This window comes from Gobio gobio (assembly GCF_949357685.1).
Source record: "Gobio gobio genome assembly, chromosome: 24".
NCBI lineage: Eukaryota > Metazoa > Chordata > Actinopteri > Cypriniformes > Gobionidae > Gobio > Gobio gobio.
In genome coordinates, this window is record NC_137120.1 from 41,631,265 (window position 1) to 41,653,789 (window position 22,525).

At 44.1% G+C, this 22,525-nt stretch overlaps 1 protein-coding gene across 3 annotated transcripts in view; it reads left to right on the top strand.

Annotated features, from left to right (window-relative positions):
• Positions 1–22,525, top strand: part of pxk (PX domain containing serine/threonine kinase) — a 35,056-nt gene that overhangs the window by 2,128 nt on the left and 10,403 nt on the right. For all 3 annotated transcript variants that reach the window (XM_079808074.1, XM_079808072.1, XM_079808073.1), the window contains exons 3-14: positions 3,626–3,673; positions 3,764–3,950; positions 4,896–4,973; positions 12,266–12,339; positions 12,550–12,624; positions 17,868–17,972; positions 18,058–18,159; positions 18,387–18,548; positions 18,655–18,772; positions 20,680–20,758; positions 21,487–21,535; positions 21,635–21,712. In XM_079808074.1, coding sequence (XP_079664200.1) covers positions 3,626–3,673; positions 3,764–3,950; positions 4,896–4,973; positions 12,266–12,339; positions 12,550–12,624; positions 17,868–17,972; positions 18,058–18,159; positions 18,387–18,548; positions 18,655–18,772; positions 20,680–20,758; positions 21,487–21,535; positions 21,635–21,712 — 1,155 coding nt within the window. The remainder of the gene's footprint in view (positions 1–3,625; positions 3,674–3,763; positions 3,951–4,895; positions 4,974–12,265; positions 12,340–12,549; positions 12,625–17,867; positions 17,973–18,057; positions 18,160–18,386; positions 18,549–18,654; positions 18,773–20,679; positions 20,759–21,486; positions 21,536–21,634; positions 21,713–22,525) is intronic.

Consider the following 22,525-nt stretch of genomic DNA (forward strand, 5'->3'; position numbering starts at 1 on the left):
GTCTGTCTGTCGCTCTCTCTGATGCTGTCTGCCTGTCTGTCTGCTTGTCTGTCTGTCGCTCTCTCTGTCGCTGTCTACCTGTCGCTCTCTCTGTCTGTCTGTCTGTCTGCCTGCCTGTCACGCTTCTCTGATGCTGTCTACCTGTCACGCTTCTGATGCTGTCTACCTGTCACGCTCTCTGATGCTGTCTGCCTGTCTGTCTGCTTGTCTGTCTGTCGCTCTCTCTGTCGCTGTCTACCTGTCGCTCTCTCTGTCTGTCTGTCTGTCTGCCTGTCACGCTTCTCTGATGCTGTCTGCCTGTCACGCTTCTCTGATGCTGTCTGCCTGTCACGCTTCTCTGATGCTGTCTGCCTGTCTGTCTGTCTACCTGTCACGCTTCTCTGATGCTGTCTGCCTGTCACAGTTCTCTGATGCTGTCTGCCTGTCACGCTTCTCTGATGCTGTCTGCCTGTCACGCTCTCTGATCCTGTCTGTCTGCCTGTCGCTCTCTCTGATGCTGTCTGCCTGTCTGTCTGCTTGTCTGCCTGTCGCTCTCTCTGATGCTGTCTGCCTGGCACGCTTCTCTGATGCTGTCTGCCTGTCATGCTTCTCTGATGCTGTCTGCCTGTCACGCTCTCTGATCCTGTCTGTCTGCCTGTCACGCTTCTCTGATGCTGTCTACCTGTCACGCTTCTGATGCTGTCTACCTGTCACGCTCTCTGATGCTGTCTGTCTGCTTGTCTGTCTGTCGCTCTCTCTGTCGCTGTCTACCTGTCGCTCTCTCTGTCTGTCTGTCTGTCTGTCTGTATGTCTACCTGTCATGCTTCTCTGATGTAGTCTGCCTGTCACGCTTCTCTGATGCTGTCTGCCTGTCACGCTTCTCTGATGCTGTCTGCCTGTCTGTCTGTCTACCTGTCACGCTTCTCTGATGCTGTCTGCCTGTCACGCTTATCTGATGCTGTCTGCCTGTCACGGTTCTCTGATGCTGTCTGCCTGTCACGCTTCTCTGATGCTGTCTGCCTGTCTGTCTGTCTACCTGTCACGCTTCTCTGATGCTGTCTGCCTGTCACGCTTCTCTGATGCTGTCTGCCTGTCACGGTTCTCTGATGCTGTCTGCCTGTCACGCTTCTCTGATGCTGTCTGCCTGTCACGCTCTCTGATCCTGTCTGTCTGCCTGTCGCTCTCTCTGATGCTGTCTGCCTGTCTGTCTGCTTGTCTGCCTGTTGCTCTCTCTGATGCTGTCTGCCTGGCACGCTTCTCTGATGCTGTCTGCCTGTCACGCTTCTCTGATGCTGTCTGCCTGTCACGCTTCTCTGATGCTGTCTGCCTGTCGCTCTCTCTGATGCTGTCTGCCTGTCTGTCTGCTTGTCTGCCTGTCGCTCTCTCTGATGCTGTCTGACTGTCACGCTTCTCTGATGCTGTCTGCCTGGCACGCTTCTCTGATGCTGTCTGCCTGTCACGCTTCTCTGATGCTGTCTGCCTGTCACGCTCTCTGATCCTGTCTGTCTGCCTGTCGCTCTCTCTGATGCTGTCTGCCTGTCTGTCTGCTTGTCTGCCTGTCGCTCTCTCTGATGCTGTCTGACTGTCACGCTTCTCTGATGCTGTCTGCCTGTCACGCTTCTCTGATGCTGTCTGCCTGTCACGCTTCTCTGATGCTGTCTGCCTGTCACGCTCTCTGATCCTGTCTGTCTGCCTGTCGCTCTCTCTGATGCTGTCTGCCTGTCTGTCTGCTTGTCTGCCTGTCGCTCTCTCTGATGCTGTCTGACTGTCACGCTTCTCTGATGCTGTCTGCCTGTCACGCTCTCTGATGCTGTCTGTCTGCTTGTCTGTCTGCCGCTCTCTGTGATGCTGTATGCCTGTCTGTCTGCTTGTCTGTCTGTCGCTCTCTCTGATGCTGTCTGTCTCTCTCTCTGATGCTGCCTCTCTCTCTCTCTCTCTGATGCTGCCTCTCTCTCTCTCTCTCTGATGCTGCCTCTCTCTCTCTCTCTGATGTTGTCTCTCTCTCTCTCTGATGCTGTCTCTGTCTCTCTCTCTGATGCTGCCTCACTCTCTCTCTCTCTGATGCTGCCTCTCTCTCTCTCTCTCTGATGCTGCCTATCTCTCTCTCTCTGATGTTGTCTCTCTCTCTCTCTGATGCTGTCTCTGTCTCTCTCTCTGATGCTGCCTCACTCTCTCTCTCTCTGATGCTGTCTCTGTCTCTCTCTCTGATGCTGCCTGTCTCTCTCTCTCTGATGCTGCCTGTCTCTCTCTCTGATGCTGCCTCTCTCTCTCTCTGATGCTGCCTCTCTCTCTCTCTCTCTGATGCTGCCTCTCTCTCTCTCTCTGATGCTGCCTCTCTCTCTCTCTGATGCTGCCTCTCTCTCTCTCTCTGATGCTGTCTCTGTCTCTCTCTCTGATGCTGCCTCTCTCTCTCTCTCTCTCTCTCTCTCTCTCTCTCTCTCTCTCTCTCTCTCTCTCTCTCTCTCTCTCTCTCTCTCTCTCTCTGATGCTGCCTCTCTCTCTCTCTGATGCTGCCTCTCTCTCTCTCTCTAATGCTGCCTCTCTCTCTCTCTCTCTCTCTCTGATGCTGTCTCTGTCTCTCTCTCTGATGCTGCCTCTCTCTCTCTGATGTTGTCTCTCTCTCTCTCTCTGATGCTGCCTCTCTCTCTCTCTCTCTAATGCTGCCTCTCTCTCTCTGATGTTGTCTCTCTCTCTCTCTCTCTCTAATGCTGCCTCTCTCTCTCTCTGATGCTGCCTCTCTCTCTCTCTCTAATGCTGCCTCTCTCTCTCTCTCTCTCTCTCTGATGCTGTCTCTGTCTCTCTCTCTGATGCTGCCTCTCTCTCTCTCTGATGCTGCCTCTCTCTCTCTCTCTCTGATGCTGTCTCTGTCTCTCTCTCTGATGCTGCCTCTCTCTCTCTCTCTGATGCTGCCTCTCTCTCTCTCTCTAATGCTGCCTCTCTCTCTCTCTCTCTCTGATGCTGTCTCTGTCTCTCTCTCTGATGCTGCCTCTCTCTCTCTCTGATGCTGCCTCTCTCTCTCTCTCTCTGATGCTGCCTCTCTCTCTCTCTCTGATGTTGTCTCTCTCTCTCTCTGATGCTGCCTCTCTCTCTCTCTCTCTGATGCTGCCTCTCTCTCTCTCTCTCTCTCTCTCTCTCTCTCTCTCTGATGCTGCCTCTCTCTCTCTCTCTCTCTGATGTTGTCTCTCTCTCTCTCTGATGCTGCCTCTCTCTCTCTCTCTCTGATGCTGCCTCTCTCTCTCTCTCTCTCTCTCTGATGCTGCCTCTCTCTCTCTCTCTAATGCTGCCTCTCTCTCTCTCTGATGTTGTCTCTCTCTCTCTCTGATGCTGCCTCTCTCTCTCTCTCTCTCTGATGCTGCCTCTCTCTCTCTCTCTCTCTAATGCTGCCTCTCTCTCTCTCTGATGTTGTCTCTCTCTCTCTCTGATGCTGCCTCTCTCTCTCTCTCTCTGATGCTGCCTCTCTCTCTCTCTCTCTCTCTCTGATGCTGCCTCTCTCTCTCTCTCTCTCTCTGATGCTGCCTCTCTCTCTCTCTCTGATGCTGCCTCTCTCTCTCTCTCTGATGCTGCCTCTCTCTCTCTCTCTGATGCTGCCTCTCTCTCTCTGATGCTGTCTGTCTGAATGTCTGACTGTCGTCTGGTGTCCCCGCAGGTCATCCGCCGCTACAGTGACTTTGACCTGCTGAACAATAGTTTACTGGTGAGTGAGATTTGGCCTGAGGAAGTTGAGGAAGTTCCCACATGAGGCTCTGTCATCAGCTGAAGCACGACTCCATCTCTGTGTCCACAGATCTCCGGCCTGAACCTGCCACTTCCTCCTAAGAAGCTGATCGGGAACATGGACCGCGAGTTCATCTCTGAGCGCCAGAAGGGCCTCCAGGCCTACCTGAACTCCCTGACGCGCCACCACCTGCTGTCCAGCTGTGAGCTGCTCAAGCGCTTCCTGGACTCCAGCAGCTACTCCGCCAACTACACAGGTACAGGTGTGCAGACAGGTACAGGTGTGCGACAGGTACAGGTGTGCAGACAGGTACAGGTGTGCAGACAGGTACAGGTGTGCAGACAGGTGTGCAGACAGGTACAGGTGTGCGACAGGTACAGGTGTGCAGACAGGTGTGCAGACAGGTACAGGTGTGCAGACAGGTACAGGTGTGCAGACAGGTACAGGTGTGCAGACAGGTGTGCAGACAGGTACAGGTGTGCAGACAGGTACAGGTGTGCAGACAGGTGTGCAGACAGGTACAGGTGTGCGACAGGTACAGGTGTGCAGACAGGTACAGGTGTGCAGACAGGTACAGGTGTGCAGACAGGTGTGCAGACAGGTACAGGTGTGCAGACAGGTGTGCAGACAGGTACAGGTGTGCAGACAGGTACAGGTGTGCGACAGGTACAGGTGTGCAGACAGGTGTGCAGACAGGTACAGGTGTGCAGACAGGTGTGCAGACAGGTACAGGTGTGCAGACAGGTACAGGTGTGCAGACAGGTGTGCAGACAGGTACAGGTGTGCAGACAGGTGTGCAGACAGGTACAGGTGTGCGACAGGTACAGGTGTGCAGACAGGTACAGGTGTGCAGACAGGTGTGCAGACAGGTACAGGTGTGCAGACAGGTACAGGTGTGCAGACAGGTACAGGTGTGCAGACAGGTGTGCAGACAGGTACAGGTGTGCAGACAGGTACAGGTGTGCGACAGGTACAGGTGTGCAGACAGGTACAGGTGTGCAGACAGGTGTGCAGACAGGTACAGGTGTGCAGACAGGTGTGCAGACAGGTGTGCAGACAGGTACAGGTGTGCAGACAGGTACAGGTGTGCAGACAGGTGTGCAGACAGGTGGCAGACAGGTACAGGTGTGCAGACAGGTTCCGGGGGGGCTGGAAGACCAGAGCGCATCACCATCATCCCTAACTCTTCGTTATTTTTCAGAGATAGCCCTACAGCAGGTGTCCATGTTCTTCAGATCCGATCCCAAATGGGAGGTGATTGAGCCGTTAAAGGATATCGGTGAGTAAAGCGAACGTTATTCTATTCTAATGTATCAACTTATTATGTTATTTATTACACTGAGCATGAAAGATTCATGTTGTGATGTTCATGTTTTCATTGGAGAGCCTAGAGTTGTTTTCATCGTAGAGCCTAGAGCCGTTTTCATCTGAGAGCCTGGAGTTGTTTTCATCGGAGAGCCTAGAGTCGTTTTCACCGGAGAGCCTAGAGTCGTTTTCATTGGAGAGCCTAGAGTTGTTTTCATCGGAGAGCCTAGAGTCGTTTTCATTGGAGAGCCTAGAGTTGTTTTCATCGGAGAGCCTAGAGTCCTTTTCACCGGAGAGCCTAGAGTCGTTTTCACCGGAGAGCCTAGAGTCGTTTTCATTGGAGAGCCTAGAGTTGTTTTCATCTGAGAGCCTAGAGTCGTTTTCATCAGAGAGCCTAGAGTCGTTTTCATCGGAGAGCCTAGAGTCGTTTTCACCGGAGAGCCTGGAGTCGTTTTCATTGGAGAGCCTAGAGTTGTTTTCATCTGAGAGCCTAGAGTCGTTTTCATCGGAGAGCCTGGAGTTGTTTTCATCGGAGAGCCTAGAGTTGTTTTCATTGGAGAGCCTGGAGTTGTTTTCATCTGAGAGCCTAGAGTCGTTTTCACCGGAGAGCCTAGAGTCGTTTTCATTGGAGAGCCTAGAGTTGTTTTCATCTGAGAGCCTAGAGTCGTTTTCATCGGAGAGCCTGGAGTTGTTTTCATCGTAGAGCCTAGAGTTGTTTTCATTGGAGAGCCTGGAGTTGTTTTCATCGTAGAGCCTAGAGTTGTTTTCATCGTAGAGCCTTGAGTTGTTTTCATCGGAGAGCCTAGAGTTGTTTTCATCGTAGAGCCTAGAGTTGTTTTCATTGGAGAGCCTAGAGTTGTTTTCATCGGAGAGCCTAGAGTCGTTTTCATCGGAGAGCCTAGAGTCGTTTTCATTGGAGAGCCTAGAGTTGTTTTCATCGGAGAGCCTAGAGTCGTTTTCATCGGAGAGCCTAGAGTCGTTTTCACCGGAGAGCCTAGAGTCGTTTTCATTGGAGAGCCTAGAGTTGTTTTCATCTGAGAGCCTAGAGTCGTTTTCATCAGAGAGCCTAGAGTCGTTTTCATCGGAGAGCCTAGAGTCGTTTTCACCGGAGAGCCTAGAGTCGTTTTCATTGGAGAGCCTAGAGTTGTTTTCATCTGAGAGCCTAGAGTCGTTTTCATCGGAGAGCCTGGAGTTGTTTTCATCGTAGAGCCTAGAGTTGTTTTCATTGGAGAGCCTGGAGTTGTTTTCATCTGAGAGCCTAGAGTCGTTTTCACCGGAGAGCCTAGAGTTGTTTTCATCGGAGAGCCTAGAGTCGTTTTCATTGGAGAGCCTAGAGTTGTTTTCATCTGAGAGCCTAGAGTCGTTTTCATCGGAGAGCCTGGAGTTGTTTTCATCGTAGAGCCTAGAGTTGTTTTCATTGGAGAGCCTGGAGTTGTTTTCATCGTAGAGCCTAGAGTTGTTTTCATCGTAGAGCCTTGAGTTGTTTTCATCGGAGAGCCTAGAGTTGTTTTCATCGTAGAGCCTAGAGTTGTTTTCATCGGAGAGCCTAGAGTTGTTTTCATTGGAGAGCCTAGAGTTGTTTTCATCAGAGAGCCTAGAGTTGTTTTCATCGTAGAGCCTTGAGTTGTTTTCATCGGAGAGCCTAGAGTTGTTTTCATCAGAGAGCCTAGAGTTGTTTTCATCGGAGCGCCTAGAGTTGTTTTCATCGGAGAGCCTAGAGTCGTTTTCATCTGAGAGCCTAGAGTCGTTTTCATCGGAGAGCCTAGAGTCGTTTTCATCGGAGAGCCTAGCAGGGCCGTGCAGAGAGTTCTTCAGAGGCAGGGGCTCAAATGTAAAAAAGGGGCAATATGTAAATATATATATATTAGGGGTGTAACGGTACACAAAACTGACGGTTCGGTACGTACCTCGGTTTTGAAGTCACGGTTCGGTACGGATTCGGTACAGCAGTTTTACAAAATTGCTTTTTATTAATTTTTATTCAACAGTGGTTTAATGAAAAAAAAAAATTGTGTCTGTCCTTAAATGAATTCAGTTATAACTAAAAGTTTCTTAAAGATAATGCTGTAAACTATAGGGAGCCCTTACATATTGCTATTAAAGATTAACAACAGAGCCCAAACTATTAGCCTAAATTCATTTGCTATTTATTTTTAGATATAAAAATCAACACTCATAAGCTTCACATAAGGCAGTTTTTGCATTAGTATCTAAATCTAATTATTATAATTTTTTTCTCTGGAAATTTTTTTTTTCTTTTAAACTCGTTGAAATATAATAATTTAGTGGCTGTAATTTTCATGACAGGTTTATTTAAACATACATTAAATAAACAAGACATCACTAACAGGCTAAGTGGTATATAATGAATATATATATAGGCTAATATAGTGCATGTATTCAGCGAAAGAGTTAACGTTAATCTCTCTAGTGAACTCACAGCTGTGGACACTGAATGACTTCTGAGGTAAATGTGATTCTACATGACATTGTTTACAAGCTGTTTTATTGTCTTTCCGCGGTTGAAACACAGATGGAGCGATTACACAGCATATGATACGTTTCAATAAGTTGTAATGTATCCTCAACATACCTTTAGATATTCATTTCTTTAGGAAGAGATGATCGCGTTCACTCGCGCGCCGCGCGCTGCCGCTTGAAGTTGAACTGATACGCTTCTCTCTGTCACGTCACATAATAGAGCGTTAAAATGGCATTTATCGTTTGAATTTCATGATAAAATGGACTGAATACTTAATATGTTCGTGTGGGAACTCGGATTGAAGTGTGTTCCGCGCTTTAAACAAGCCGACTGTTAACTGTTATAGATTACATTCATAACCGTTCGGTACACGCGCGCACCGTAGGCCTACCGAAAGCCCGAAACGTTAGTTCGTCTGTCCATGTAATTTTCAACCGATTTATGAATAAGAACAGAAAATTACTGCTCCACTTCACATGCCCAATGGAATTTGAACTTGCTTTGCCAGATCACGATTGGTTGGTGTATATACATGACAAACGGGCATTGGTGAATTGTGTAATACTTTAAAATATATAATATATAGATTTGTAATTAAATCAACACATTAGCTCTGATTATGGTACAAAAAAAAATATTGGTTTACTTTTTTTCCCGTAAGGCCACACACTCTCTGAAAGGACCATATTTGGCTCGAGAGCCGCTTCCGAACAGAGGAAAATCGGCAATCAATCAAAACGCACGCGACCCATAGCAACGCGTTATGGCAACGCCACGCCTCAACAGAAATTGTCCGACTTTTGAGCCGTTCGTTACATGTTATAATAATCACAATTATTTAGTTTTATTGACCACAATATTATCATTGATATTTGTCTGAGAGGGGCACTTTTGATTCATTTTGAAAAAGGGCAGGGGCTCGAGCACCCAAAGCCCCCCCCTCTGCACGTGCCTGGAGCCTAGAGTTGTTTTCATTGGAGAGCCTAGAGTTGTTTTCATCGGAGAGCCTAGAGTTGTTTTCATTGGAGAGCCTAGAGTTGTTTTCATTGGAGAGCCTAGAGTTGTTTTCATCGGAGAGCCTAGAGTCGTTTTCATCTGAGAGCCTAGAGTCGTTTTCATCGGAGAGCCTAGAGTTGTTTTCATTGGAGAGCCTAGAGTTGTTTTCATTGGAGAGCCTAGAGTTGTTTTCATCGGAGAGCCTAGAGTTGTTTTCATTGGAGAGCCTAGAGTTGTTTTCATTGGAGAGCCTAGAGTTGTTTTCATCGGAGAGCCTAGAGTTGTTTTCATCTGAGAGCCTAGAGTTGTTTTCATCGGAGAGCCTAGAGTCGTTTTCATCGGAGAGCCTAGAGTCGTTTTCATCGGAGAGCCTAGAGTCGTTTTCATCGGAGAGCCTAGAGTCGTTTTCATTGGAGAGCCTAGAGTTGTTTTCATCGGAGAGCCTAGAGTTGTTTTCATTGGAGAGCCTAGAGTTGTTTTCATCGGAGAGCCTAGAGTCGTTTTCATCGGAGAGCCTAGAGTTGTTTTCATCGGAGAGCCTAGAGTCGTTTTCATCGGAGAGCCTGGAGTTGTTTTCATCGGAGAGCCTAGAGTCGTTTTCATCGGAGAGCCTGGAGTTGTTTTCATCGGAGAGCCTAGAGTCGTTTTCATCGGAGAGCCTAGAGTTGTTTTCATCGGAGCACCTAGAGTCGTTTTCATCGGAGAGCCTGGAGTTGTTTTCATCGGAGAGCCTAGAGTCGTTTTCATCGGAGAGCCTGGAGTTGTTTTCATCGGAGAGCCTAGAGTCGTTTTCATCGGAGAGCCTGGAGTTGTTTTCATCGGAGCACCTAGAGTCGTTTTCATCGGAGAGCCTGGAGTTGTTTTCATCGGAGAGCCTAGAGTTGTTTTCATCGGAGAGCCTAGAGTCGTTTTCATCGGAGAGCCTAGAGTTGTTTTCATCGGAGAGCCTAGAGTCGTTTTCATCGGAGAGCCTAGAGTCGTTTTCATCGGAGAGCCTGGAGTTGTTTTCATCGAAGAGCCTAGAGTTGTTTTCATCGGAGAGCCTAGAGTTGTTTTCATCGGAGCGCCTAGAGTTGTTTTCATCGAAGAGCCTAGAGTTGTTTTCATCGGAGAGCCTAGAGTTGTTTTCATCGGAGCGCCTAGAGTTGTTTTCATCGGAGCGCCTAGAGTTGTTTTCATCGGAGAGCCTAGAGTCGTTTTCATCGGAGAGCCTAGAGTCGTTTTCATCGGAGAGCCTAGAGTCGTTTTCATCGGAGAGCCTAGAGTCGTTTTCATCGGAGAGCCTAGAGTCGTTTTCATTGGAGAGCCTAGAGTTGTTTTCATTGGAGAGCCTAGAGTTGTTTTCATCGGAGAGCCTAGAGTCGTTTTCATCGGAGAGCCTAGAGTCATTTTCATCTGAGAGCCTGGAGTCGTTTTCATCTGAGAGCCTGGAGTCGTTTTCATCGGAGAGCCTAGAGTCGTTTTCATCGGAGAGCCTAGAGTCGTTTTCATCGGAGAGCCTAGAGTCGTTTTCATTGGAGAGCCTAGAGTTGTTTTCATCGGAGAGCCTAGAGTTGTTTTCATTGGAGAGCCTAGAGTTGTTTTCATCGGAGAGCCTAGAGTCGTTTTCATCGGAGAGCCTAGAGTTGTTTTCATCGGAGAGCCTAGAGTCGTTTTCATCGGAGAGCCTGGAGTTGTTTTCATCGGAGAGCCTAGAGTCGTTTTCATCGGAGAGCCTTGAGTCGTTTTCATCGGAGAGCCTAGAGTCGTTTTCATTGGAGAGCCTAGAGTTGTTTTCATCGGAGCGCCTAGAGTTGTTTTCATCGGAGAGCCTAGAGTCGTTTTCATTGGAGAGCCTAGAGTTGTTTTCATCGGAGCGCCTAGAGTTGTTTTCATCGGAGAGCCTAGAGTTGTTTTCATCAGAGAACCTAGAGTTGTTTTCATCGGAGAGCCTAGAGTCGTTTTCATCGGAGCCCCTGACGTTGTTTTCATAGGAGAGCCTAGAGTTGTTTTCATCGGAGAGTCTAGAGTTGTTTTCATTGGAGAGCCTAGAGTCGTTTTCATCGGAGAGCCTAGCTTCGTTTTCATCGGAGAGCCTCGAGTCGTTTTCATCGTAGAGCCTCGAGTCGTTTTCATCGGAGAGCCTAGAGTTGTTTTCATCGGAGAGCCTAGAGTTGTTTTCATCGGAGAGCCTAGAGTTGTTTTCATCGGAGCGCCTGACGTTGTTTTCATCGGAGCGCCTGACGTTGTTTTCATCGGAGCGCCTAGAGTTGTTTTCATCGTAGAGCCTTGAGTTGTTTTCATCGGAGAGCCTAGAGTTTTTTTCATCGTAGAGCCTTGAGTTGTTTTCATCGGAGCGCCTAGAGTCGTTTTCATCGTAGCGCCTAGAGTCGTTTTCATCGGAGCGCCTAGAGTCGTTTCATCGGAGAGCCTAGAGTCGTTTTCATCGGAGCGCCTAGAGTTGTTTTCATCGGAGAGCCTTGAGTCGTTTTCATCGGAGCGCCTAGAGTCGTTTTCATCGGAACGCCTAGAGTCGTTTTCATCGGAGAGCCTAGAGTCGTTTTCATCTGAGCGCCTAGAGTCGTTTTCATCGGAGAGCCTAGAGTCGTTTTCATCGGAGCGCCTAGAGTCGTTTTCATCGGAACGCCTAGCGTTGTTTTCATCGGAACGTCTAGCGTTGTTTTCCTCGGAGCGCCTAGCGTTGTTTTCATCGGAGCGCCTAGCGTTGTTTTCATCGGAACGCCTAGCGGTGTTTTCATCGGAGCGCCTAGCGTTGTTTTCATCGGAGCGCCTAGCGTTGTTTTCATCGGAGCGCCTAGAGTTGTTTTCATCGGAGCGCCTAGAGTTGTTTTCATCGGAGTGCCTAGAGTTGTTTTCATCGGAGCGCCTAACGTTGTTTTCATCGGAACGTCTAGCGTTGTTTTCCTCGGAGCGCCTAGCGTTGTTTTCATCGGAGCGCCTAGCGTTGTTTTCATCGGAACGCCTAGCGGTGTTTTCATCGGAGCGCCTAGCGTTGTTTTCATCGGAGCGCCTAGCATTGTTTTCATCGGAGCGCCTAGAGTTGTTTTCATCGGAGCGCCTAGAGTTGTTTTCATCGGAGTGCCTAGAGTTGTTTTCATCGGAGCGCCTAGCGTTGTTTTCATCGGAACGCCTAGCGTTGTTTTCATCGGAGCGCCTAGAGTTGTTTTCATCGGAGCGCCTAGAGTTGTTTTCATCGGAGAGTCTAGAGTTGTTTTCATCGGAACGCCTAGCGTTGTTTTCATCGGAGCGCCTAGAGTTGTTTTCATCGGAACGCCTAGCGTTGTTTTCATCGGAACGTCTAGCGTTGTTTTCCTCGGAGCGCCTAGAGTTGTTTTCATCGGAACGCCTAGCGTTGTTTTCATCGGAACGCCTAGCGTTGTTTTCATCCGAGCGGCTAGCGTTGTTTTCATCGGAGCGCCTAGAGTTGTTTTCATCGGAGCGCCTAGCGTTGTTTTCATCGGAGCGCATAGCGTTGTTTTCATCGGAGCGCCTAGAGTTGTTTTCATCGGAGCGCCTAGCGTTGTTTTCATCGGAGCGCATAGCGTTGTTTTCATCGGAGCGCCTAGCGTTGTTTTCATCGGAGCGCCTAGCGTTGTTTTCATCGGAGAGCCTAGCGTTGTTTTCATCGGAGCGCCTAGCGTTGTTTTCATCGGAGCGCCTAGCGTTGTTACATTTTTATTATATACTTTTATTTATATATATTATTTTAGTTTTTTCAATTTTGGGGTGAGATTTCTATTTATTGATATTAATATGTATTCAATCACTTGATGTCTGTCTTTTTATAGGCTGGCGATTGAGAAAGAGGTACTTCTTGGTCAAAGACAAAGATCAGCCCAAAGAGAAACAAGTGTTGAGTTGGGTACGTTTCATATTGACCCATACAAACACACACTTTTGTTGTTGTTATTCCGGATCTGTTAATCTTTATTCTTGTTATTTGTACTCAACACAAAGAACTTAACTAACTTGCTAATCTCTCTTGACGTGTTTGTTTTCTTCTCTGGTGTTATAAGCCACAGCATTGTGTGACCCTTGTACCGACTGTAATACGTTTCCTTACCAATTACAGGTCGATTTGGGTCCAGATAAGTTCTTGTCTGACAAAGATCTCCAATCTGCAATGAAGCTGCTTCCAACGTTTTCTGTAAGTCTTGAAAAGTTCCCATTGTGGATATATGGTTGTGAGTGTGTTATGGTGTTGCTAGGGTGGTTGTTAGGGCCTAAAACAAATACACGTCCATTTAGATTGCTAATCAATTTAGCATAAATATTATAGTAATAATCAAAACATTGCAGTATAATGATCTGTTGGACATTATTTTCCTGTCTGTTGTATAGCTGTGAAGGAGAGCCAGCACTAAAAGAGCCTGTGTTTGTGTTCCGAGCCGAATGTTTGGATGTTTTGTGTGCGAGTGCTGTGTCATGTGCTCTTGTTTTTCCTGCTTCCTGAACATCAGCAGCCGTTCTGCCGGATTAAAGCGATCTCTGAGAGCCCAAAGCTACAAAACACCCCATTTAAAGTCATGAGCGGACACCCGAGCACGGGTTACACAGTGCTATTATAGTTTAGTTTATATGCTATTATAGTGTCTATAAGTTATTTGAACTATTACTATTTTACTAAATATTCACTAAATTCACTAAATATTCAACTGTATTACTGATCAGCTCATTTCAATTATCATAGTCATAATTAAGAAATAAAATGTTGAAAATATGATTTTAAAAGTCCTCATTATTAGATCTAAAGTCAAAAATATGATTTTATAAGTCATAATAGTGAGATAAAAAGTAAAAAATATGACATGCTAAGTCATAATTATAAGAAAAAATGTTGAAAATATATTTTAAAAGTCCTCATTATTAGATAAAAAGTAAAAAAATATGATTTTATAAGTCATAATAGTGAGATAAAAGTAAAAAATGACATGCTAAGTCATGATTATAAGAAAAAAAATCTAAAAAATGATTTTAAGTCATTATAAGATTAAAAAGTCTGAAATATGACATGCTTTGTCGTAATTATAAGATAAAATGTTGAAAATATGATTTAAAAGTCCTCATTATTAGATAAAAAGTAAAAAAAATGGCATGTTAAGTCATAATTATAAGATAAAATGTTGAAAATATGATTTTAAAAGTCATTATTAGACAAAAAGTCTGAAATATGACATGCTGTGTCATAATTATAAGATAAAATGTTGAAAATATGATTTTAAAAGTCCTCATTATTAGATAAAAAGACAAAAATATGACATGCTAAGTCATAATTATAAGATAAAATTTGAAAATATGATTTAAAAAGTGCTCATTATTAGATAAAAAGTCAAAAATATGATTTTAAAAGTCATAATAGTGAGATAAAAAGTCAAAAATATGACATGCTGTCATAATTATAAGATAAAATGTTGAAAATATGATTTTAAAAGTCATCATTAGATTAAAAAGTCTGAAATATGACATGCTGTATCATAATTATAAGATAAAATGTTGAAATATGATTTTAAAAGTCCTCGTTATTAGATAAAAAAGTCAAAAATATTACATGCTATGTCATAATTATAAGATAAAATGTTGAAAATATGATTTTAAAAGTCATTATTAGACAAAAAGTCTGAAATATGACATGCTGTGTCATAATTATAAGAGAAAATGTTGAAAATATGATTTAAAAGTCCTCATTAGATAAAAAGACAAAAATATGACATGCTATGTCATAATTATAAGATAAAATGTTGAAAATATGATTTAAAAGTCCTCATTATTTGATAAAAAGTCAAAAATATGACATGCTAAGTCATAATTATAAGATAAAATGTTGAAAATAGGATTTTAAGTCATTATTAGATTAAAAAGGCTGATATATGACATGCTGTGTCATAATTATAAGATAAAATGTTGAAAATATGATTTAGAAGTCCTCATTATTAGATAAAAAGACAAAAATATGACATGCTAGGCCATAATTAGAAGATAAAATGTTGAAAATAGGATTTTAAAAGTCATTATTAGACAAAAAGTCTGAAATATGACATTCCAAGTCATAATTATTAGATAAAATTTTGAAAATATTATTTTAAAATTCATTATTAGATAAAATTATGATATGACATGCTAAGTCATAATTATTAGATAAAATGTTGAAAATATGATTTTAAAAGTCCTCATTATTAGATAAAAAGTCAAAAATATGACATGCGAAGTCATAATTATAAGATAAAATGTTGAAAATATGATTTTAAAAGTCATTATTAGATTAAAAAGTCAAAAATATGACATGCGAAGTCATAATTATAAAATAAAATGTTGAAAATACGATTTAAAAGTCTTTTAAATTTACACAACTACAGTGTTTTGAGTCCCTTGCAGAACTCAACAGAAACTTGACAGAAACTTTTCGGATTTTGTTTTTTAAAAAAAGGTTAATTTGTGAATGTCCAAAGATGAAATATGGGTTTGGAACAACATGCATGTGAATAATTGATGACCGAATTTTAATTTCTGAGTGAACTATCCCTTTAATGGCTACTTCAAGGCCAGGCATCAGTCATGAGGCAGACATCTGATCATGACGTCTGCATTCCAGATGAGCAGATTAAAGCAATCCAACTGAGATACACCGTGATGAGGAATGCACAGCGAGGTCATTCCTGACCATGAGGCTCATGGGAAAACATGCAGGAGATCTCGATTCTACTGTCCAGAACATCATAGCAAATGTTGTAGAAAATCTCACTATCTCACTATCTCACTGTTTGACCAATGAGGGTACAGTTGCTAATCTTCAGCTTTTATGAACCAAACCTCCTTTCGTCTGCCACGATTCATTCCTAATCTTTCTGGCTTCTCTTTAATAGTGGTGTGCTGCCAACTGGTCTGTTTTTTTTAATCATCAAGAGAATATATTAAAAACCATATATCAAGAACATTTACATAACATGTAAATCTAAAAGAACTGCTCAATATCTTTGTGCTGATTAGTGTGGTTTCCTGTTTTAGTCTTACAGTTTCCAGGCTTTTCTACAAACATATCTTACAATATATGTCTAATAAAAATATACGATATATTACCTAGCAATAGGGCGGGTCCGAATACCACTTTGTTGTGTTTCTCAATAAGAATATAGGCTAATGAACACACCATTTAAGCAACCCGCCTCCGAATCGGCGCTAATTCTAAACCGAAAGTAAAATTACAATTTTCATTCGTTCACGGCCTCACCGACTTTCGTTCAGGGCCTCACCGTCGTTCGTTCACGGTCTCACCGTCGTTCGTTCACGGTCTCACCGTTGTTCGTTCACGGCCTCACCGACTTTCGTTCACGGTCTCACCGTCGTTCGTTCACGGCCTCACCGACTTTCGTTCACGGCCTCACCGTCGTTCGTTCACGGCCTCACCGTCGTTCGTTCACGGCCTCACCGACTTTCGTTCACGGCCTCACCGACTTTCGTTCACGGCCTCACCGACTTTCGTTCACGGCCTCACCGTCGTTCGTTCACGGCCTCACCGACTTTCATTCACGGTCTCACCGACTTTCGTTCACGGTCTCACCGACTTTCATTCACGGTCTCACCGACTTTCGTTCACGGTCTCACCGACTTTCGTTCACGGTCTCACCGACTTTCGTTCACGGTCTCACCGACTTTCGTTCACGGTCTCACCGTCGTTCGTTCACGGCCTCACCGACTTTCGTTCACGGTCTCACCGTCGTTCGTTCACGGCCTCACCGACTTTCGTTCACGGCCTCACCGTCGTTCGTTCAGGGCCTCACCGACTTTCGTTCACGGTCTCACCGACTTTCGTTCACGGCCTCAGCGTCGTTCGTTCACGGCCTCACCGACTTTCGTTCACGGCCTCACCGACTTTCGTTCACGGCCTCACCGTCGTTCGTTCAGGGCCTCACCGTCGTTCGTTCACGGCCTCACCGTCGTTCGTTCACGGCCTCACTGTCGTTCGTTCACGGCCTCACCGACTTTCGTTCACGGCCTCACCGACTTTCGTTCACGGCCTCACCGACTTTCGTTCACGGCCTCACCGTCGTTCGTTCAGGGCCTCACCGTCGTTCGTTCACGGCCTCACCGTCTTTCGTTCACGGCCTCACCGACTTACGTTCAGGGCCTCACCGTCGTTCGTTCACGGCCTCACCGTCGTTCGTTCACGGCCTCACCGTCGTTCGTTCACGGCCTCACCGTCGTTCGTTCACGGCCTCACCGATTTTCGTTCACGGTCTCACCGACTTTCGTTCACGGCCTCACCGTCGTTCGTTCACGGCCTCACCGTCGTTCGTTCACGGCCTCACCGTCGTTCGTTCACGGCCTCACCGACTTTCGTTCACGGCCTCACCGTAGTTCGTTCAGGGCCTCACCGACTTTCGTTCACGGCCTCACCGTCGTTCGTTCACGGCCTCACCGACTTTCGTTCACGGCCTCACCGTCGTTCGTTCACGGCCTCACCGACTTTCGTTCACGGCCTCACCGTCGTTCGTTCACGGCCTCACCGACTTTCGTTCACGGCCTCACCGACCGTCGTTCGTTTACGGCCTCACCGACTTACGTTCGTTTACGGCCTCGCCGACTTACGTTCACGGCCTCACCGACTTACGTTCACGGCCTCACCGACTTTCGTTCACGGCCTCACCGTCGTTCGTTGACGGCCTCACCGACTTACGTTCGTTTACGGCCTCACCGACTTACGTTCACGGCCTCACCGACTTTCGTTCACGGCCTCACCGTCGTTCGTTGACGGCCTCACCGACTTACGTTCGTTTACGGCCTCACCGACTTACGTTCACGGCCTCACCGACTTCCGTTCATGGCCTCACGTCGTTCGTTCAGGGCCTCACCGTCGTTCGTTCACGGCCTCACCGTCGTTCGTTGACGGCCTCACCGACTTCCGTTCACGGCCTCACCGACTCCCATTCATGGCCTCACTGTCGTTCGTTCACGGCCTCACCGACTTTCGTTCATGGCCTCACCGTCGTTCGTTCACGGCCGCACTATTATTAAGTATAACGAGTTTGGGTTCCTATTCAACTGTCCATCCCATTAAAAACGGCTAGGCTATAAGATAACTGTAAAAAAAATTATATTTATTTATAGTGTAAACATATTGAAGCGCGAATTAGAACCGTTCGGAGGGGGATGCCAGGTGTGCGAGAGAAAAAACGAAACGAAACAAAAAAACTATATTAAAATACCAAAATTGAAAATTTAATACCAACTCACCGAACGAATTTTCGAATATTCTGGTCCAGCCCTACCTAGCAACCAACCAGCACACCTTTTAGAAACCGAATAGCAACACAACAATTGTGTCAGTGACTTACATAAACATAAACACTCGAAGAACAAGTGTAGTTGACGGTGTTTGTGTGTGTTTTCTCGTAGCATTCGAACATCTCTGCCGTCAGTTTCGCCACTAGCAGTGAATCGTCTGCTCTGGTCATTCGAGTTTTCAGCGAGAAAGGAACGCTAAGGGATCACATTTGCAAGGTTTGTTTTCTTAACGCATCAAAAATTAAATAAAAATTTAACATTGTAACATTTTTAATTGTTGTGTGTTTTGTCGGTCCTCCAGGTGAAGCCTAAAGAGCCCTTTCTGAAGAAGTACTGCAATCCCAAAAAGATCCAGGGTTTGGAGCTGCAGCAAATCCGAACTTACGGAAAACAGATTCTGGAGGTCTGTGACGGCGTTTAACGGTTTAATAACACGTTCACGAAGATATGATCTTGATTTTGTTGACTTTTCGTAGATATTTCTATTGTTTTTGTAAACAAATAACTTCTTTTTGAAACATTAAAAAAAAATTACCGACTCGATAATGTATATTTGAGTTGGCGAACTATTATTTTACCTCAAACTTGAACTCTTTCGTATATAAATATGTCGCTTCTGTTTTATTCCAGGCATTAAAGTTTCTCCAGGATAAGGGTTTTCCGTACGGGCATCTCCACGCGTCTAACGTCCTGATCGAGGAAAACACGTGTAAATTGTTGGATATAGAGAATTCGTTACTGGGACTGCCTTCATATTACAGACCCTATGTAACACAGTTCAGGAAAATTAATGTAAGATGCCTTTTATAGTTTTTATTCGTATTAGTATTAAATAATTTAAATACTGTATTAATAATAGAAATGTGCGATTGTTAAAAGCCGTTGTTCTTTCTCTCAGACTACAGAAAGCATAGACGTGTACTCATTTGGACACTTGCTTTATGAAATGACGTATGGCCGCCCACCGGATGCCGTGCCCGTAGATCAGTTTCCTCCGGCCCCGTTCCCATCTGTAGGTCCGTATGATCTTCTCTTCACCTTTATGAATATTCGCTGGAGTGTGACCAATCAGAGCAGAGTAGACTAATCACAACGGACTGGGCCAATCAGAACCGAGAAGAATCCTTTTCAGACACTGTGAAAGCGGTGCAATGTATATCACGAGTGTTTTTTGACCTTGAATGAATGTAAATGGAGGAGACCACCAAAACAATTAGCATATTAAGCATATTTAGCAAACACAAGACTCTTATTGTAGGCATAATCAAATTAGCCGAAGTGTTTCATACATGAGGACGCAAGCGGACACACAGTAGCGCTGATCACATGACTGTCTGAATGTGGAAAGCATGTTAATAGGTTAAATCAATAATTAGGGGCCAAGCACTGAATTTTGGAGTCTCTAACTCAATCCCTCTAGCGCCACCACCTGTCCAAAGTTTCACTCATGTTTATGGTAATAACTTTTGAACCCTAAGGGCTAGAAACAAATATTTTTCCACTGATTCCTTTGCTCAAGCCGATTTGATTGCACACCATTTTCTGTTATGACAATTTTCCCGCCATTTTGATTTTCCGAAAAACCTACTTTTGCAAACTTCTCCTAGGCCATTGCGCTGATTTTCACAAAAATTGAACCAGATCATCTTCAGACGGTGCTGAGAAAACTTTATGAAATTCAAGTTGATTCGTCAAAGCGTTTTCGTTAAACGCGCAAACAAATTTTACGTAGCAGTTGCGAAAATACACTTAAGGCTATATCTCCGCAACACTTTATCGTATTCTAACCAAACTTGGTACATTTGATCACAAGCATGACCTGAGGCAACATGCAGCATTTCGGCACAGCGCCATCTACTGGACCGGAGATACAAAAAATAGCTTTTTTGCTTATAACTTCTGAACCGTTTGTCCAAAAATCATAAAAGTCTTGTTAAGTTTGGGATGGCGTTCCGAGTCGTCTGATATCCAATAACCATATCGGCCATTTTGGCTGTCGGCCATTTTGAATTGTGCTAAAATGCTGTATTTTATGAAAGCATGAATGGATTGTTATGAAACTCGGTATGGGTCATCAACACGATGCCCTGAAGGAGCCTGAGAAGTTCTGAAACAGCGCCACCTAGTTGAGATTTTTTTTCTTCAAACGCTTATAACTTTGGGTGTGGTTGACTTATTTTCACAGGACATCTTTTGTCTTCTGAATTTTTGCCGAGTCCAACGATACCAGATTTGCCAGGTTTCGGCGTATGGTTTGTGCAGCGTTGTAATTTAGCGCTTTAAAAACATCAGCCGATATCTTCAAAACCGCTAGTCCGATCGAGACGAAACCAGCGTCAGAAGTTCTGAAACATAGGTCGATAGCTAAACGCTAATACCCAAATGTCAAAATATTGATAGTAAGGGGGAGTAAAATCCAATCAAAGTCAGGTGTCAGTCATTTTTTACATGTTTTTTCACATAAATGTCTATTAGTCCAGAACAAAATGAGATATTTTCACCAAAATTGACACACATGTATGGGCTCACTCTGAGAACACATACAAAAAATGGTAGGATTGTGCCTCTTGGTGGCGCTATAATAGAACAAAACATGATATTCCCATAGACTACAGTGCATTTTTCAGCCTTTTGCCTAAAATCATCTTAAAATGTGTTTAATTGCTCATTGGTGCCGTTTATCTGACACTCCCAGCCATGTTGGCATGTCTTGTCTTCTTATTTGCACTTGGCCCTGATAATGCTGCTTGCAGATATATTTACATTAGCTGTAGTTCATTTAATAAGCTGAACTTGCCATTTCAAGCCACAAACATTAGCTGTTGTACGGTTAACCGCCTCCAGCAGAATCCCTAAGTGTTCAAACGTCTGTAGTTAATGTTTTAATGTAATACACAACTGTTTGTTTCCCATTTTCCCACAGTCTCCGTCCTTCAGTCCATCCTGTCCACAGAAGCTTGCAAAGCAGGAATGCCAACCGTATCCCAACTCCTACTAACACCGTGAGTTACGATATTCAGGAGTGAATCTCACAGAAGGAATGAGAGATTAAGCAATGTGCTAGTTTTGTGAGATCGGTCAAGTTATTGTGAATCTAAAGCATGTGGTTGTGAATTTTGATATTGTTTAAAGGAAAACGCGACTATTTGTCGACTAATCTTCCGATTCCCCTAGAGTTTTCGTTTCCGTTTTCTCATTCATTCAGCCGATCTCCGGGTCTGCACTGTTAGCATAGCTTAGCATAGATCATTGAATCTGATTAGACCGTTAGCATCTCTCTTGATATGATATTCCGCAGCGGCTGAAAATAGTCCCAGCGCTCTCTCTGTCGTCCCGTTGGTTATGTTGACTGAAGTTAGCCTAGATGTGTAATATCATTGCGCCGCTGCACTCATGGGGCGGCTCACAGCTCTTAATTATTACGCAGGAATGAGAGAATAGTTCCTGCCATATCGGCCTAGAACATCACAACATCTCATTTTCGGTCGGTCTTAGCACACGACGGAACGACAGAAGAGTCGAGTTTTAAATAGGAGAAATATCAACACTCTTTGGTCATTTTTGAGCGAGATGCTAACGGTCTAATCAGATTCAATGATCTATGCTAAGCTATGCTAACAGTGCAGACCTGGAGATCGGCTGAATGGATGAGAAAACGGTCAAACTCAACTGTTCATGAGTTGAAAATAGTGGCGTGTTCCTTTAAGAGCTGAGTTTGACTCTTGTTCAGGTTATTCAATGATGTGCCGCTGTATAACTCAGAGAAACCCCAGTTTAAGGTAAACAAAGCAAACTAAAGTAAAAAATAAACTTAATAAATGTTTTTTTTTATTTTTATAAACTCATTGTTTTCTCTCTCTCTCTTTCCGAAACTCCAGATCAGCTCCAAATTAAAAGAAGCTCTGAAATCATCTAAAGAAAGCTTGGAGAAGCGTCTAGTGGAGGAACAGAGGACGGTTAGTGCATCGCTTTCTTCACTTCTGCTCTCTTGTGCAACAACTGCTCATCTCTGCATCATTAAAGAGTTAGTTCACTTCAAAACGAACATCTCCTGATGATTTATTAACCCCACATCCCAGATGTTTCTTTCTTCAGTTTTTGAGGATCACTCCAGGATTTTTCTGCTCATAATGGACTTCAATGGGAACCAACGGCTGAAGGTCCAAATCACTGCAGTTTCAGAGAATTTAGTTAAAATCATATTTTAAACATTTTATTTTATGACTTAACATGTCTTATTTTTGACTTTCATCTAATAATGAGGACTTTTAAAATCATATTTTCCACATTTTATCTTATAATTAGGATTTAGCATGTCGTATTTTTGACTTTTTATCTAATGAGGACTTTTTAAAATCATATTTTCAACATTTTATCTTATAATTCTGACTTGGCATGTCGTATTTTTGACTTTTTATCTAATAATGAGGACTTTTAAAATCATATTTACCACATTTTATCTTATAATTCTGACTTGGCATGTCGTATTTTTGACTTTTTATCTAATAATGAGGACTTTTAAAATCATATTTTCAACATTTTATCCTATAATTCGGACTTGGCATGTCATAGGTTTGACTTTTTATCTAATAATAAGGACTTTTAAAATCATATTTTCCACATTTTATCTTATAATTATGACTTAGCATGTCGTATTTTTTACTTTTATCTAATAATGAGGACATTTAAAATCATATTTTCCACATTTTATCTTATAATTATGACTTAGCATGTCATATTTTTGACTTTTATCTAATAATGAGGACTTT